This window comes from Zootoca vivipara, chromosome 6 (genome assembly GCF_965207765.1).
Source record: "Zootoca vivipara chromosome 6, rZooViv2.hap1.1, whole genome shotgun sequence".
NCBI lineage: Eukaryota > Metazoa > Chordata > Lepidosauria > Squamata > Lacertidae > Zootoca > Zootoca vivipara.
The window spans coordinates 64,225,351-64,244,900 of record NC_142589.1 but is presented as its reverse complement, the minus strand read 5'-3'; the positions used below and the strand labels follow the sequence as shown (position 1 = coordinate 64,244,900).

At 39.7% G+C, this 19,550-nt stretch overlaps 1 protein-coding gene across 38 annotated transcripts in view; it reads right to left on the bottom strand.

Moving 5' to 3' along the window:
* Window positions 1-19,550, bottom strand: part of EPB41 (erythrocyte membrane protein band 4.1) — a 140,099-nt gene that overhangs the window by 21,713 nt on the left and 98,836 nt on the right. For 27 of the 38 annotated variants that reach the window (XM_088672422.1, XM_088672425.1, XM_088672424.1 and 24 more), the window contains 2 exons: window positions 16,241-16,420; window positions 14,627-14,677 (listed from right to left, as the gene is read on the bottom strand). In XM_088672422.1, the coding sequence (XP_088528548.1) occupies window positions 14,627-14,677; window positions 16,241-16,420 (231 nt within the window). The remainder of the gene's footprint in view (window positions 1-14,626; window positions 14,678-16,240; window positions 16,421-19,550) is intronic. The other 11 variants (XM_088672444.1, XM_088672420.1, XM_060275747.2 and 8 more) reach the window with 1 other exon arrangement.

Below are 19,550 nucleotides of genomic sequence, written 5' to 3'. Positions count from 1 at the left end.
CAAGCCAGAGGATTTAACCAAGGCTGGTGCTATTCTGTCTTCCATCGTGCGCCTGTTAGAAAGTTCTCAACTAGGTCTTCATACATCTCTGCGAGCCCTCTAGCTAGAACTTGAAGGAAAGGAATAGTAACAGAAGAAAAGACAAGAGTTAAAACATGCACAATACCAGAAAACGTGCATAGTAAGTAGGAAAATCTTAATAGGAAAGGGGGAAAGAGAAAGCTATAAGCCGCATATGTAAATCACAGACCACAGTTTTAAATAGGATGATATTTTTCTAAAGTAAATTTTCCACATTTAGTGGAAAGGATGGTTGGTACAGGCAATCAAATAAGCAAGTGGATGTTTATATAGCAGCAGAATACAAAACATCAATTATTCTTAAACTCTGCTTTATTTAGTAATGGGACAAAGCAGTTGAATAATGATAAACTGTCTAAGGAACACTTATTTCCTTTAAAATAAGTTTTTTGTAGATTTTTTGCCCTGGTATCTCTGCAAATGCACATGCACACTCCAAGTACATGCACAAAAAGGGTGAGCTTAAAAAAAAAACTTACTTGTTTCAAAATTAACCAGACAACTATATATCATTTAGCACTTCTGTCTTTCTGTATTTATATGCAAGCAAAAGAACTGTACAGCGGTACCTCGCAAGACGAATGCCTCGCGCAATGAAAAACTCGCAAGACGAAAGCGTCTTGCGATGTTTTCGGCACTTTGCAAGACGAAGTTTTCTATGGCCGCGCTTCGCAAGACGAAGGTTTTCGGCGGGTTTTTTTTGTTGTTGTTTTTGCCACGGCAAACCACGCTTCGCAAGACGAAAAATAGCGCTAGACGAAGCAACTCACGGAACGAATTACTTTCGTCTTGCGAGGCACCACTGTACTTAATATTGCAATCCTATATATACATGAGATAAAGTGATACTGAACTCCATAGTTTTACTCAAGTCCAAATCAAATGGGGGAATAATATTGAGGAGGGGAGCAGCTGTTCCGGGCAGCAGATTAGGGGGGTGTCAAATAGCATTATGCCCTCAACCTTCCTCCCTGCCAGGCCCTCAGTAGGCAGCAGGAACTGTGCTTTTGTATGGGAACTACTGACTATCAAGCAATAGGAAATGCCTGGTCAGGGCATTGCATGTTAGGTAATTTGATAACAGGCATGAACAGCCATAGCACAGGGAAGCTGAGCTTGCTTCCCACTCTCATTCAAAACCGTTAGCTTCTTGTTTCCTGGAAATCCTATTGAATGATGACCACCTTTAGCTGCAAGAGCAAAAAGCTGTAGATGGATCTTCCCTCCTAGGAAGGCTAGGGCCTCTCTACTAATGTGAAGTGGATTAATTATTTTAATTAATAATTTATTTTAAAGTGGATCTAATTATTTTAGGGGGGTGCAAAGGGTGGAAAGAAGTCAGAAGAAAGGATGGTAAAGTGCCTTCTCTTCATCCTGTACAGTCAAACATTGTATCCTGAACGCCTTGGCTCCCGAATGCTCAAAACCCAGAAGTGAGTGTTCCAGTTTTCAAACAATTTTCAAAAGTCAAATGGAAGCTTCCTGCAGCCAATCAGAAGCCGCACTTTGGTTTCCAAATGTTTTGGAAGTCGAACAGACTCCCGGAACGGATTCTGTTTTACTTCCAAGGTACAACTGGATATGGTAATGTAATGTATCACGATATCACGATTTCCTTCAATCTTCACCTCTTTCCTGTCATCTATTCATCCTCTGGTTTCCTTCCTGCCCCCTTATGGTTTCCCTTCTTTCCTTTCTCTCTTTCACTTAACTTGTTTCTTTCCTTCAACCACCTTCTTCTCCTTCACTGGGATGCAGGTGACGCTGTGGTCTAAACCACTGAGCCTCTTGGGCTTGCCGATCATAAAGCCAGCGGTTCAAATCCCCACGACAGGGTGAGCTCTTGTTGCTCTGCCCCAGCTCCTGCCAACCTAGCACTTCGGAAGCACGGCAGTGCAAGTAGATAAATAGGCACCACTGCAGTGGGAAGGTATATGGCGTTTCCGTGCGCTTGGTTTGAATAAGATGTTTATCTGCAGCATATGTATGTGTGTGTTACAAACAGGAGAAAGGGCACCAAGCCATATTCAAGCATCCGCTTAGCTCCCATCAAGACCTTCAATTTGTTAACTGTAGGATTGGCCTTTTCTTGCTTCTGTGTTTTAGGGAGCGCTACCTGCATTTTTTGGTGTGTTTTATTTGTTTGGCCAGGTGGGGGGAAGGTGTAAGTACTTTGTGGCTTCCTAATGTGCCCCTGGGCCCGAGGAACTCCATATATTGCCTCCCTACAACCCATAAAGAAAGAAATGAAGAAATTGTGATTGGGCATAGTTGTAAGCATTATCATATTTCCTCACTGCTTGTACTTCAAATTTCATATCCATCTGCACCTTAAGAATTCTCCCTTTTTATGTCCTGCTCCCTTTTAAAAATAAAATATAGATGACTGAAGCTATCTTTTCCCTAGGCTGCCCTCACTTAAACACCACTGAATGAGAAATAATTATAGTAGCTCAAAAGGGGTTATTCACAATCAGAGAGAAGCAGGTGGCAGTGGAGACTCCGCCCCCCCCATGGCAAAATTTCTACATCTGGAACTGGATTTACTTATCTATATTTATAAACAGCTTTATACTCCTCAAGACATCTTACAATAGTATGCCATTTATAAATAAGTAACATATATAGCGGGACGCGGGTGGCGCTATGGTCTAAAGCACTGGTTTGCAGATCAGAAAGTCGGCAGTTCGAATCCCCACGATGGGGTGAGCTTCTGCCCATCTAGCAGTTCAAAAGCACGTCAAAGTGCAAGTAGATAAATAGGTATCGCTCCGGTGGGAAGGTAAATGGCGTTTCCATGTGTCTGGTTCGCCAGAAGTGGCTTAGTCATGCTTGCCACATGACCTGGAAGGTTTGTCTGAGGACAAACGCCGGCTCCTTCGGCTTACTGAGCAAGATAAGCGCGCAACCCCAGAGTCGTCTGCGACTGGACCTAACAGTCAGGGGTACTTTTACATTTACCTTTAACATATCTTACATATCTTACTTAACTTTAGTACCTTACAATGGTGGGTTATAACCTAGAGTTATATGTCAGTCACTGAGCAGAAAAACCATCCACCATGAACTTGTTTAATACAAGTATTTTGGGAGCTGAGCATCTTATGCTAAAAATCTTATCAATCGAATACTCAACATGATCCTACACAGGGCTATAAATTTTGAGGCACAGCCCTTTGCTTACACTGCAATTGTTAAAGCAGGATCCTATGTAAGGCAGGAACAGATCCATTCATTTGGCTCCAAAAAACCCTTCCATCTTCCTGGCTACAAAGTTTAGCAAATATGTGCCAGTGCTCAAAGGATGGCCTTTTATCATGGCACTCGGGGTGCTGTGCTAAGCATACAGATGGGTCTAACCCTAATTTTACCCTTCCAGCTCCACAGCAGCTTTTTGACAGGGTTGGTTCCATAGGGCCAAACCAACTGCTGAGAGCTCTATGCCTGAATCCAGCTCCTGATATTTTTAAGAGCCAGAAATTAGATTTAGTGAATTTGAACAAACTTTGCTCAATGGGAGAAACAACTGTCTGCATTAGGAATAACTTGCTAAATGTCTGGGAGATTAGGAAATAGTCTGCAAAAAAACTGCAATTTTGATTGGGAATAATGATAAAAAAATAAATACTCAAAAGGCATCTATAAAGCAAACATGTTTTCAATACACAATAGCTGCAAATGGTCAGCCACATGCAAATCTTGAGGGGTGGGAGAAGCATTGATAAGATCAGTTGTTGGGAACAACTTTTTCTTGCCACCCAATTGCACCACCAGCCAAAATTAGCTTGTTTGAGAAGGTAAATGCTTTTATCCACACACACACACACACACACACTTTACACTTGGGATTCCCAAGCTCTTAAGCCTAAGAAGCCCCTTGGCATTAGCACGCTGCTGCTCAAGGGTGGATTCATTCGTATACATAAGAGAGCACTATTTATTTTGTTTATTAAATTTTATACCGCCCTATACCCGTAGATCTCAGTGTGGTTCACAACATAAAATTACAATATAAAAAAAGAAAAATAGCCTGGCTCAGGAGAGTTAGAGATTAGTTATGCCCAGAGCCTCAATCCAGAATTCCCAAGGTTCTAATCTAAGGGATCACACAAATATCAGCTACACACGAGCAGCTAGCCATATCTGTGACAGCAATACGTTTATACTGGTGCATGAACCGAAATATCTGATCTTATCAAGCTTCTCCCTACCATACCCACTTTAAAAAAGGTATTAAAAAAACTAAATCAAAACCCAAATGGACTGATTTTTTAGGTGCCAAAGACACAACTTCCACCAAGTAGATGGATAGCCTCAAAGGAATCAGACCATTTGTTTCTGACACATTGGCATAGGATGTTGCATCAGTTTGGTAAAGCCACATATACATATATAATTTACACAGGGGCAAAAAAGACACAAGATGCAGTGTTCCCTGAATTTCTTTGTAAGCCAAAGCCTGTGGGGAGTTGAATAATGCCAACTGGTTGCTATATTACACGTGGTGATCCAGAAGCTCACTGTGCCTAACAGAGCTCTGATGCGCTTCTTCATTGTCTGATATTCCCAAGTGCGTGTCACCACAGTGTGTGATACAATTGTTGACATTACAGCAAATGGAGAAGGCCATTATTGGTGGGCTTTTGGATCAGGCAGAGTGTATACATAAAGGTAGCACCAGAATAAAATAAAATAAAAATCAAGTAGGGGATAAACTAATATTGCTTAGTGCAAAAGCAGCAAGGATTGGTCCTGCTTTATTATTTACTGTACTTACATCTGTAATTTCTGCCTTGCCCAACTACATGCATTTAAATTATGCCAAAATCTTCGATCTCCCCAGTAACAATTTCTAAAATAGTGCAGCTGCTCAAGTATGCATTACTTCATAAAATCCTCACAGGCATAAGATAATGCATCCTGTATATATATATAATTACTATTTAAAATTATGTAGAAATTCTAACCAGCTGATCCAATAAGAATTTCATGCTGTGTAGCAATAGTATTAGGTTATCCCCTATATTGAAAGTCTGTGTAGAAGACAACACATCAAAAAGTGCTTAAAAGTGTGCATTTAGCAATTAAGTAGGGGTTAACTTTATAATGTAGCACACTCACCAGTTAGAATTCCATAGACCAACATCCAATCTCAACAGGGCTGTCAAAAGTACTTGAGCAAGAAGTATTATAAAGCAGAAAATAGAAATCCCTAATTTAGCATAACTGTTTAATTGTCCATTCTTACAGAAGAAGAAGGGTAACACTTTCAAGCAAAACTACCATTAATTTTAAACTGCAATTTGTATATTTGGATATATTAGGCAGATTTTAAAATTGTTAACAAACTGACTACCACCAGAGATGGATTTGTTTCTGAAAAGTGACCAGTCAATAAAACAAAGGAATAGCTAATTCCAATTTGAAGTAAAAATAAGCAAAATCATAATTGGATTTTAAATAGGAGTTTGCTGCCATGGATTAAAGTTACTCTTTTCAAAGACAACAGCAACACTAAAGCTATCACAATTTTACTTTTCAAGGTGCTGAACCATTTAGAAGAAAAGTTATTAGCAAAAGTTATTTAAATAACCAATCTTCTCCATAACAGAACAAAATTGTGTAATACACACACACACACACACACACACACACACACACACACGATGAAAGACTATATGTTCTATGGATCTACACTTTATGGCATCACAAAATGCTCATTTTATGCATTGCTTTCTTCCTTTGCAGAGGAATAGGTATTTATAATAACTTCATACCGTGTTTCCCCTTTTTTAAGACACCGTCTTATAACTTTTTTCCCTAAAAAAACACCACAGTGGCTTATTTTCAGGGGGTGTCTTTTTTTAAAAAAAGTGCTGGTACAACTGGGACCCACTGGCTCAGGACGCTCAGTGCTCTCTTCTGCGCGCTGCTGGGCGCGTTGTTGGCGCTGCCAGTTCCGAGTGCCTGCAGGGTGGGGTGGGGGTGGCAGTGCTTTAAACCCCCAACCCTTTAGAAAGCAATGGAAGTTATGGACCGTAACAATCCTTAAGAGGCGCAGGTCTTAAAAAACCCCTGGTATCACCCTTGAAGCACAGCCTTCCAAAGTCAGGGGGGAAGAGGTCTGTTTAGACAAAGGAAAGGATCGGGGGTGATTCTGCGCCCTGGGACCCACAGAACTACTTTAAAAATCCCAACCTGGGGGGGGGGGTCAAATAGTGAAGCCCCATAGCCCTGTAGCAACAGAAGGCACATTCTGAAGCACCCGAGCTGTTCGGTTCCATAAAAAATCCAGGAATTGTAAAATTAACAACAATAATGGGGGGGCACTCTATCCAAAGAGTTAAGAAGGAATGGGAAAGTGTTGAGTTATATATGGAAAAATATGGAAAGGAAAGTTAGTTAAAGATAAAAAATAATTATCGCAAGGGAAAAAATAACATCATAAAGGGTAATAATATTAAATATAAAATAGACAACACAACAGAAAAAGCAAGTATTTGACTAAATGAGATTGCACAGGAGTGAGGGAAGTGGGGAGAGAGGGAGGGGGGTAAGGAATGGAAGGAGGCAATGGTTGGAGGAGGGTATAGGGGGATGAATTAAAGGAAAATTAAGACTGAGAGGCGCATGGTTTTTGTTTTTTAAAGATGCAAAGGCTTGCAATCAGCCAAAGTATAGAGCCCAACTTCCAGGAGACTGCGATCTACTTGCGGATTTATAAACTGGAGGTGATCTACCCCCGTTTTATTGGTGTTCAGGTCAGAGTTGTTTTTAGAGAGAGGAAATATCCCATTTTTGAGGTTAAAGTAAAAGTTCCTGACCTTTTTTTTATAATGAGGAAATGCTGCTAAAACTCCGTTCTTCATTCCACGAAGGGGAGAGGGGGCGGGGCCGGGTGCTCAAAGACAAAAGAAATGGAAAAGGAGATAGCGATCAAATGCAGCCTCCTGCAGCCGCCGGGAGAGGCAGGGGCTGCAGCCGAGTGCTGCTTCGCAAACAAACGGGGGAAAGTGCTTAGAACCCAGAGAATCCAGCTGAAAAACACGAAGCAGCAACAGCAATTGCACACACACCATCCCAAGCCAGCACAGTAACCAAGTCCCAAAAGCAAGAAAGGACTCAGCAAACACTGCTGCGGCCGGCGTTGCTGCTGCTGACTCGGGGAGCTCAGTGCTCTCTTCCGCACAGCGCCTATCACTATGGCTTATTTTCGGGGTATGGTTTATATTTCTCAAATGCTTAGAAATGCTGCTATGGCTTATTTTATGACTACGCCTTAAAAAGGGGGAAACACGGTAATTAGCATTTGTAAATATATTACAAGAACTCAAGAGTAAAGTTCAAAGAAGTAAATATGTTCCAATGTTGCTTCAGAATATTATTTAAGGTCTCAATTAAAAAGTGCTCCATTTAAATGGGAGTTCTGTGCTGCCTCCAGAAATCCAATAGGCACCACATGAGTAATGTCACTTCCCACATTGCTCACATTAAGAATCACTGTCGGTTTTCCGCCATATATGAAGCAAGAAAATGACTTGGAAATGGGGTAGGAAAAAGAATAAATATCCTCTAGCAGGTTATTTGCTTCTAAAATTTCATATCATTTCATAATTAGCGTCAAAGCCTTCTACAATGGTAGTGTCTTAAAAGGAGGCTAATGATATCAGCATGGCAATCTCTTGCGTGACAAAATCATGCAAAAGCTAAACAGCAATGAATTTACATAACACTAAACTGAGAATGATAGGGACGCGGGTGGCGCTGTGGTCTAAACCACAGAGCCTAGAGCTTGCTGATCGGAAGGTCAGCGGTTTGAATCCCTGCGACAGGGTGAGCTCCCGTTGCTTGCTGCTCTGGTTCGCCAGAAGTGGCTTAGTCATGCTGGCCACATGACCCAGAAGCTGTCTGCGGACAAATGCCAGCTCCCTCAGCCTATAGAGCGAGATGAGTGTGCAACCCCAGAGTCGTCCGCGACTGGACCTAACAGTCAGGGGTACCTTAAAGGTAAACTGAGAATGAGAAAAATATATACGCTCATCAAAACACAGACAACGCTGTGACATATTAAAATCATGACAAAGTAAGAATTCACCTGGATGTTATGGGAATCTCATGGCTGTCACTGAAAACGGCATCCCTAGTGTATTCTCTTCTCCCCAATAGTAACATAAAATGTGCAATGCAAATATCAATGAGGTTTTCATGTTCCCGCAAGTGGCAGCCCAATGAAGAGGAGCAAGGAAAGTGAGCTCAATAATATCATCATCACACATTTTATTATACAATATGCTACTGGAGGGGGGGGCAGCTGCTGCCAAGTCACCAGTATCACCTAGGATAGTGTCAACCTAAGAAAAGGCATTGCCTTTTACTAGTCAAATTGCTGTGATCTATTTAGTGCAGTATTGCCTACTTAGATTAGAGTCAACAGCTCTCCAAAGTCTCAGGCAAAAAAAGGTCCCACAAAATTATGAGAAGAATGGCTTCCATAAACTGATAAACCTCCGGATGGCATTTATGTAAAATTACAAATGTAGGCAAAATCTGAAATACTTTTGCCAAATTTGAGCACACTTGAAGTGAGCACACCCTTTTTACATGGGAAACATCTTGTCTGTATGCATTCACCATAAGCAGATACGTCTGCTACTCACTGGTCAATTATGTAAATACAGATCAAACTACGTAAACTAGCTTTTCCCTCTCTCTGCGACTTTCTGCAAACTTATTTTTGCCCTCCTTAGGTGTCTGTTTTTTTAATGGAGTGTAGTATAAAGTTATAGTATGTTGTTTAATGCAATATATACAAACATTCAAAGGGAGTCAAACTGGCTTAGTGGTCTAACTTACACAGTGGAAACCACTGAAATGATATATCTTTTAATAATCCCTTAGCACTCCCCAGGATTTAGTGAAAGATTCAGCTGTAGTTTTGTAAGGGAAAGAAGAATATATACACATAAACCAGTTCTACACTAGTGGTTCTACACTAGTGTCACATAAAAAAAGCAAACTAAGGGTTGGTTATACAGTTGAAGGAGCTGGGTCATGCGGGGCTACTTAGTGATTCTATAAGGCAAAGTACGTAGACTGCAATCTGAGATCTAGTTAAGGGGGACAAAATATAAATCCTGGTCCCTCAATCATCAATCCCAGGATGATCCCAGGATCATCAATCAAATTTAGCCTATGAGGCTGACCCTGATAAAGATCTGGCTCACGGAGCCAAAAGGGTTTTCCATCCCTGACTTAGGGAGAAGAGCAACCAAATCCATAACAGCTTTCCCAAAACAGTTGAAACTATCCTACATAATTATCTCCATCATGTCTGGATTAAGCTTTAGTTTATTTACCTTCATCTAATCCATTATAGAGCACAAACATGGTTTCAGCACTTCCACTGCATACTAATGGCCTCTCGCTTCAAATCCCCAGATGCTCTCACTCCAGTGTTTCAGGTCTAGATAGCTCAGTTGCTTAGAGCATGGCACTGGTAACACCAAGGTTGCAGATTCAAACACTATATGGGACAGCTGCATATTCCTGCATTGCAGGGGGTTGGACTAAATCAGGGGTCCCCAAACTATGGCCCGGGGGCCGGATGCGGCCCAATTGGCCTCCCAATCCGGCCCGCGACGACCCCCGCCGCTCGCCGCCACCCCCCGCTCTTACGGCGCACAGCGCGGCAGCGCTCTTCCAGGTCGGAAAAAAACGCCGAAAATCCTTTGTGCGCATGCATATGGGCCTCTCCCGACCCAGAAGAGGTCATTTCTGGTGCACTTCCGGGTCGGGGGAGGCCCATACGCATGCGCACAAACGATTTCCGGCGCTTTTTCCGACCTGGAAGTGCAGCGCGGCGCCAGTAAGCACCCGTGCGCATGCGCACGGGCGCGAACTCCCCTGCCCGCCGGCCCGCCGCGCGATGGGAACCGGCCCAAAGTCTGGGGACCCCTGGACTAAATGATCCTCACTGCTGTGATCAGAACAAACAGACAGTCTATCTAAAAAGATACCATGGTCAGTGAAAGCTATGAAACCTGCCAAGAATTAGCAGTTGCAATCCCTCATTCTTCTCCACTTTTCAGGGTGACCAAAACAGCTTCCTTTCCATGTCAAATTCAGTAAAGATACCAGATTGCAACTGGTAGAGAATGTGTGAGCCAAGAATGACTTCAGTTGAGCACCTATTTGAGCACCTTACATAAGAGAAGAATAGTCATTGGCTGATAGTCTTTAAGACCTCTCCTTCCTGGAAAATGTTGTAAACCAGAAGGGTCAAGAGTCATGCAAACCAGTGATAGAATGCACTCCTCTGATAGCCCTATCCACATGCTCAGGACTCAATAACTGAAATTCATCTGATAAAACTGGTCCAGAGCTTCTAACATTTCTGCATGAGCAGCAGAACTAAAGGCATCCACACAGGTTATAATAGTAGGGAGAAAGTGTTTATGAGTGATTGTGTCAAACTCGCATGCACACCCCACATAGTGTCATCTCTGCATCCCAAGGCCACTCAGGAATCCATCCAGATTCGTCAGCTACTGGCTGATATCAATTGATAATACCTCTATCAGAAAAAAATCAAGTTACGTTGATGGGGGAGAAATCAAATTTCCCACGAATTTATTTCATGGTCTCTTTTCAACATTTACTCCTGCTTCCAAGACTTCCTGTTCACAAATTCTGCAGCTAAGGTCTTGTGGCACCCAGGTTTCATGGCAAGATTATCAATCCCAGTTTCATTCCTGCATCTACCCTTCTTACCCTTCCTCAATATTTTGCATTCTTCTGTACATAATTTGATAGAGATCACAAAGGCAGATATTCTGAAGCTATTTTACAGTACCTATGGGACTGTACCTTCCATTTACGTTCTCTACCTTACAAGCTGCATTTTCCAAGATAAATAGGAGGCGAGGAAAACACTCTACAACAAACTATAAGGAGGAAGAGATTTTTCAACTATAAAAATAATGCAGTGTGTGTTATAGTCAGGGCTCAGCAGGAGATGATTGCATTGAATGAAAGTTTTGAAGTATTTGCATTGGTAAATTAAATGGCTGAAAAGTGACCAAAGTGCTCTCTTTCTACAGAGCATTTTAAGATGACCTACATTAACTAGCAGAATGGATCAAGCAAAATTGCTGAACATTATTATTATTATTATTATTATTATTATTATTATTATTATTATTATTGGTAAGCCATCTGTCAGTGGCTAAACATCTTTTTCCCCAGCAATGTTTCAGGAAACAGATGTTTATCTACATCGCTAAAGTACACAATACATTACAGGAGAATTTGTAATTCAATATTGTCACAAACACACACACAGCGTTTTCTTTCCTTACATTTGCTGGAAAATCATGTTTGTGTGTGTGTATTTGCACAAAGTCATATTCTATTCATCTAAAATAATATTCACAATGTGTAATCAGTGGAATGCAAATTGAATCTGATCTGTTAATAAGTAGCTTGCACAATATATGAAACCAACTGTCCCATAAGCCTTCCTTCTAGTTGTTCAGCCTAGCTGACTATCATATCTCAGCTCTCAAATGATTTATGAAATTCTCAGCATATTTTCTGGGTAAAAGACCCCTTCACCTGTCAGTGCAAGTGATTAGCCAAAACCTTTTATGTTTTTATGCTTTTAAAATTAGATAAAGAAGGTAGATATCAAATAGCTAGCCAGACATTTACATCTGGGTGCTGTTAAGAGTCAATCAACATGCAAAGGTTTAAACAAACAGAGTTTTACCATCGGAACATATGCCTATTACACTGTTAGATCAACTTAACTGAAATCAACACTATGAACATCAACATGCACAAAACATGGCACACACTTATAAACATGTTACTTCCATACAGATAACTGTTACAGTGAAAGTGAAACACAGTTCAGTAAGTATGATACAGAAAAGAGATAAAGCAACAGAAAAACATAGGAACAACTAGACTTGGAACACAGCAAAGATTACAGTTTTTAAGCATCACTTCTAATAAATGATTGATTTTCTTCCATCTTAAACGCACCACAGACAGAAACCAGAAGTTACAATCTTTTCATCTACAGGGGAGTCATACAGGCAAGATAAATAACCACAGGTGCATATTGGTGTATTGTTTTACACACAAGGCAGACTGAGAAAGAATATGCCACCCTCACTTCCAATTTCAGGCAGAGAATGATGCAAGTTCCTTTCATTTTCTACCCAAGCAGGATCTGGCATCCTAACTCACTCCATGCAGTCATACTGATACTCAAGACACAATTCCAAAACAAACGTATATAAGATTGAAATGTCACCAGTCTTTAGTAGTGAGGTGTGAAATTCGTTTCAATTTACATTAAATGAATTAATCCAATTCTCTGCACTTTACTACACCTCTGCATTCTTCTCGAAGAGCTTTGTTTAATTACAGGTGGCAGTTATAGGCTTATCTTGCTCTCTTAGAATAGGACTTTTAATAAAATCATCTTAGCAATGAACATAAAACAGTTCTTGAAATTAATTGCTGCTTGGTTTTTTTTAAAAAAATTCTCAAATGTTTTGCAGGATATGGAGGAGATATTTTAGGAAAATCATCATATTCCCCCCCCCTTTAAACAACCTGGTGAACTCAAAGACCAAAACCAAAAACACATAACTGACTACATTCATGGTTAAAAGCCAGACATAGTTTAAGCTTAATAGGACTGCCAAAACCTTGGTATTTGTCATATTGCAGCTTGCAGGATTATCCACTGTGTCTCTTCCAAGTATGCCAAACTGTATTCTGAACAGTGCTGGTGCAAATGTGTGTGAGCACGTGCACTTTTTTTAAAAGAAGAGTTTCAAAAGACTCCCTGGAAGATTGAACTAGAGACAGAAGGGTTAATATGGAAAGAGGCATGGCAGGTTCAGCCAAGAGTTGAAGAGCTTTAGTCTTGACGATATTTCCCCAAAGCCCTCCATTTCCAAAATCACAGAAAAACCAGCCACCACACAGTCAGTGCAAGGACCACCAAAAAAGACATCATAAAGGGAATGCGTGGAGAAGGAAAAGCTCTAGAGTATAGGTGGCATGTTTTGAGCGATTTCTGCTCTTCGGGAATTTGAATAGAAATCTTTGCCTGGATTTCTTCATTTGTTTGTTCGGGCAAAGTTCCCTCAGTAGCTGTCTCTTGCTTTTTATTATTATCTTCATCCTGCACTAACAGAGGACGTTCCAGTGTCTGCTTTCATGGTAGAAGATCAAGAAAGACAGAGAGATGAACAAAATGACAGATGGAAAGTGCTCAAAAATGATACTCGGGGATGTGCAAGGACAGAAGTCAGAAAAATTGACATGAAGTTAACTAAAGTGTGCACTGCTGCTGCATTCAGTACATTCCTCCACTAATCCTGTACACCGGGATCAGACTATAGGGACAAATAGGAAGTGCTTTCTAAGTGGGTAAATTATTCCTAAATTGATAATAGTTTTCGGTGGAGAAACCCATTTAATGTTAACTCCACTCATGTGCTAAAATACATCTTTCAGCATTGAACTGTAGAAATATTTGCAAAACAATAATCTTGTTGAATTACAAAGAGAAACACTGTTGTACAAAACATTGGTCATAACTTCCTATGCTACACTGATCTTCAGAATGGCATTAATTATTTGATACTTAAATTGTAGTGCAAATATAATTGAATTTTGTCAAAGATATTGCCATGGAAGATAGTATCAAAAGTTCCACTTCAAAATTATATTGTGGTTAAAGTGCAAAGTGTTCAGTCACTTGAAAAACCAATAAGCTGGAATATTATTTTTTAATGTTACAATTACAAAGAATGGAGTTACTCCACATTGATTTCATCTGTGTCACTAGTGTGTAAAGAATGTAACACAATATAAAGCTATATTGCAGTTGTATATGAAAACTAAGTGCAGGCTAGAAAACTTAGGGGATTTCTTTGTTTTGGTCTGTCCAAAACATATTCTATACATTTATTTTTGCTATGTATGGCAAATGAAAGCAGCTATCTAGGAAAGGAAAAAATTAGCTCTCAGCTCTCTCAGCTGAGTCAATCTTCTTTGATCAGCCTGATATTTGGGGACATTGTCTTTGCACACCCCTAAGTGATGGGTATCAGGGAGAAAGTAGCTGGGGGGCTGGGCAGCAAAAAAATGATAATGATACAGAATGCAAGAGAGTTTAAAGAAAAACGGGAAAAAGAGAGGAAGACAACATAAAAAGAACAGGGTACAGTTAAAGTTTCATAATTTCTCTCTCTCTCTCTTTAAATATATGGCAACATATTCATGCAACTTTTTCAATCAGCCATGCGTTGAAAAAAGCAACTGAAAGCTGCAAAAGCTTGCAGCAGTGCAAATCCTTTTAAAAAAGTGTTAGAACAGGAGGCTGTGAGAGATGAAACTATTTAAAAAGGCAGCCAAAAGAAAATGCCACTCAGCAGCTGCTGTTGAGGGTTTTGGTTTTGCTCAGTGCCATTACAACAGCAAAAGTCTGCTTCAGAAGCACATATCAAAACAGCAGCTTTACCTCTGGCCCACCAACCTGTCTCTCATAGGACTGAAATGTGGCTTGCTTGACCTGGACATGCACAAAGTATGGAAAGTTCAGTTGTTTTGTGATATAATAATAATAATAATAATAATAATAATAATAATAATAATAATAATATCACAGCCCCACTGTACAGATTACCAAGATTACTGCAACAATAAAAAGGTAGCCTAAGACATCATGCAGACAAGATTTAGGTGTCTGCAGGTGCCTCTTATTGCAATTGTTAATTACTATTCTTGAAAAGTCCACCAGTCTAATGTTCGATCCCTATATGGAGCATCTGCATATTCTTGAATTGCAGGGGGTTTGATTAGATGGCCCCTGGAGTCCCTTCCAACTCTACAATTCTATGATCATTTGCACAGTTCATGGAAGACAAACTTGGGAAATGAATAAGCATTCTCAAACATTGCCCTCAAGTCACAATAAGCACTGTTGTAGGAGGGAATGTATCAACTATTCAATATCCAGCTCTTACAAAAGCAATACTTGCAATGTCTACTTCAACAACATATTGCATAAACTTTGCTTTAATCAGAACTCCCAGCCAAACATTTAAAGTTTTGTGTGCCGTTTCACTCAATCCATTCATATTTTTATCTTTCAATGAAAACGTAACTGTATTCAGCTGAAAAATACCTTCTCATCTCCTCATTAATCAGATACCAAACTGTAATTTCTGGACATTCTAAGTTTACTCAATATTTAAAATGCCAGATGCCTTGAATATTAAATTAGAAGAAGTATTTGTTCAAACTGAACTAAACATTTAATCTAAGCCAGTGCTATTTAATATTGCGTTCAGGTTACTGGGTTGGATCCAAAGAACCAGGAGCTGAAGGAACATAGCTGCTGTTCCACAATGCTTGCATGGGGGTCCACAAAGAGCAGAATGTTTGTGCAAGAAACTGCATACATTCTTGTACAAGAAGAACATTGCTGAATTTAGAAATACCTTTTCTCATGTAACATAATAGCGTGAAGTACAAAGCAAGTCCTTTTGCAAGTGAAAGTCACTTTCTGCACATGGAAGAACATCTTTGGATCCAAGCCACTGAAACTACAGTTTTACTGCAAAGGTTAACTCTTAAGGTTGGTAGTAATGTCAAAAACAAATTCAACTTCTTCTTTTTTTCTAAGTAACACAGAACCACTACCTGATTATTATTCAGAGAGTCCAAAAGTTACCGTTTTATGAAAAGTAAATGACTGAGACATACATATATATGCATGGGTCTTACTCACTAAATGTGCTATAACTAAAAAGACCTTATGTTGTCACAGTATGACTTTTCAACCCCTTGACTTCAGCAGTAGTCTCACAAGATTTGAAAAAGAATTACTTCAGGCAAAGTGGTTTGAAAGCTATGACAAAAAACTGTTGTTAGCTAAGATGTGAAAACAATTCTCATTCAATATACAGAACAGGAATCAGTAACAAAAATATAAATATTACTGCATTAGCTTTGGTTTATTCCACCCACCTCCCCACCCTGCATTGTACTTCCCTGGAGAACAAAAAGCTGGTTTTGTTAAGAAGAGCAAAGCCAAGCAAATCACCAGTTCCATGCTATGTAAAGTACTCACTCCTTCTACTCCTGTAGGGATCTGTCCATTGATGTTAAGGGTCCTGAAGGGAGAATGTGTTGAGAGGCGCTTGTCCCATTCACTTGGCCGTGGCTCAGGGACAGATTCCATAAAGTTTTTCTTCAGTTCGCTAATGCTAGCATGATGTTTCTTTATCCCCTCTTGAGGTTTATCTAGATCCTATCATTTAAGAAAAAGAAGCCAAAAAACAAACCATCGAAAAAATTATTAAACATGGATTTACCACCTTCACACTATCAAATTCACTGCACTAAGCTGCCAAGTGTCCATTAACTCTAATCCCAATCTGAACTAAACATACATTGGGAATATCACTTTTTCTTCTTTCCTCAGAAATAAAAGGATATAATTTTCTAATGAGTTATTGGTGAATCATTTAAGTATTTTTCATTTTGAAATCTTCTTACCTAGATTAACAAATAAACTCAGAACTATTAATTTAACACTGTCTCTCCACACACACACCGAATGTTGAACGGTACTTTTAAATAAAAGTAACTATCAATCCCCAATGCACGATAAATAATGTTAGCCTCTTTAAGGCTGCAATCCTGTTAACAACTTACCTGGGAGTAAGTCCCATTGAAATCAATGGGATTTACTTCTGAGTAGACATATATAGGATTGTGCTGTAAGAAACTGGCTCTAGTATCTGTTTCTTTGTATTATCTACGATATACTACTGAGCATCACAAAAGCAGCTTATGCATATCATTTTTGCAAAGCATTAGCATACATTGACTTAAGCGATGCAAGAAAAAATAATTCGGGAAGGATGCCAGAGGTTATACGTAAAATCAAATAAGTCACTGGCAAACCTAAATTAAGAAAATTATGTTACTTCCAACTTGCACTCCCCACTGTGGAAGGACGTGTGGATCCAGAGTCACTTACGGACTCATTGTTAAAACCGTGTTAATGGAAGACAACCTTACTCGGCTACGAGTGATCGCAAAAGAAAGAAAGAAAGAAAGCACTTTCCACAGTAGTGTGATTGATTTGATTGATTTATCATATTTAGAAGGGGAGGGAAAGATGAGGCAGCATATGTGGCAATTTTCCATGTGCAGGAAGCATTTTGCTCTGAAAGATGAACTGAGCCCTTGTAACCTATGACTGGCATAGCTCATTCTTGCAAGTTAAGGGCTGAAAGAATTCAAGAACTTGAGAGTGTTCTGGCTTGCACTCTGAACACTTTCTATTATGGCTTCTAGATTTGCCCTCTGTTGTAATCACATATGAGAACTTTCCAGATAGCGTTAACAGCCATCCAAGCCACTTATTAATATAGAAGAGAATTCAGACTGCCCCAAGAAAAGTCTGAATCATTAGGGCTGTATCCAACTAAGTTCTACTCGGAGTAAACTAATTCAAATTACAGTGGCACCTTGGTTTAAGAACAGCTTAGTTTATGAACAACTTGGATTAAGAAAGCTGCAAACCCAGAAGTAGGTGTTTTGGTTTGTGAACTTTGCCTTAGAATAAGAACATGTTTCGCTTCCTGTGGTGTGTGTTCCATTTGTAAACTGAGTCCCCTGCTGCTATGGGAAAGCATGCCTTGGTTTAAGAACACTTTGGTTTAAGAACGTACTTCCAGAACAGATTAAGTTCGTAAACCAAGGTACCATTGTAATGGATCCAAGTTAGACTTGGAACAGGAGTGCAGTAAACACTCCCGGGTAAGTATTTTGTGTTGTTGTCCTTTAGACTGTATTTTTGCTTTGGGAACTGTTGGGACTCCTCAAGCTCCTCTTGTTTCAGGAAAAATTTCCAAGGCTGGGTCATAAGACCCTTGAAGTGATCCAAGCAAAAGGACGGCTGTACCATGTAAAATGGCTCGTAAAAATAGGCATATTTCTACTTAATAGCAATATCCATTAAATTCAATTTGTGCCAATGATCTAGTATCCAATACTTAAAAGTTCCCAGATTTTTCAAAGACCTGGAATAGCTCAGTTGGTAAAGCATGAGACTTTTAATCTCAGGGTCATGAGTTTGAGCCCCATGTTGGGGAAAAGATTCCTTCATTGCAGGGGAGTTGGACTAGATGACCCTTGTGGTCTCTTCCAACTCTACAAAACTATTCTATGAATTATTAAACATAAAATACTGAGAAAATTTAATGGACACCAACCAAGGTGGGCCCTTGTACAATCTGGGACATTATTAGGCTAAACCACTGAGTAAGAAGAAGACGTCAACAAGATTTAGGCTGCAATCCTACAATGCTTTCCTGGGAGTAAGTCCCATTGAATACAGCATGATGTTTCAGTTAACATAAACAGGGCCTCATCATTAAGCAGGGTTACCCAATACTAATGGAATCTAACAGTGACAGTGAATTTGTGACTCTCCAGCTGGAATATAACTCCCATCTTCCCAGATCATTGACAAACCAGGCAAAATCTGAAGGGGAACAGATTCCCCATCCCTGCTCTTACATGTTAAGAGCTCTAGTCATAAAGCTGTTTTTTACTCCAGAATATTTATAGACAGGAGGCCATTTTAGTTTGTTGTTTTTGCTGCAAAGGGTAATTGAATTTTAATGTATCAAATATTCATCTTTAAGGTGTCACAAAACTCAGTTGTTTTTATTCCAAAATATTTTAAATGGCCAGATTTTATATTTTCTGAGGCAGTTTTGTATAATCCAATATCTACCCCCCCCAAGCGTATACAATTAATTAGTTAAGTCATGCCCTATGCTCTGAGAACGACCATGGTTTCCAGGGCTTCATTGCAAGATCATGCCACCTGAAAGAGCAAAAAGGGAGTTTTTCACTATCAAGTTTGCCACTGCTTCAAAGGGTCATATGGTGATTTAAATCTAAGACAAACTGCACAAATTGAAAACGGGAGAATGGCAGATCATAAGGTGTTTAACTGGGTCTTGTGTGATTCTTTTAAATGTTATTGTGATCATTTGTGGTCTGATAAGCTAAGACAAACACTCAGGTGCTTCAGTGGATCACTCTTCTTTCCTAAACACAATCAGATGGAACTGAATTTGCTTGTCCGATACACAAAGTCAAAAAGAAAAAAACAACCACAATCAAGGTTATAATTAGAGGGTTTTTTTCGTTTTTTATTTGATGACCAGTGAACACCTGCAACAAAACAGTTAAGAGTCAGACCAGGCATGAGAAAGGGAGTTGGTAGTAGGAACTGGATCATACAGAGCCTTATATGGCTACGGGAAGGTAACAGCACTGGAAAGAAACATGTGCATGAAGTTATAAAACCTCAACTGGAAGGAGGTAATAGATTAAATGATCAGATAAAGGATAGA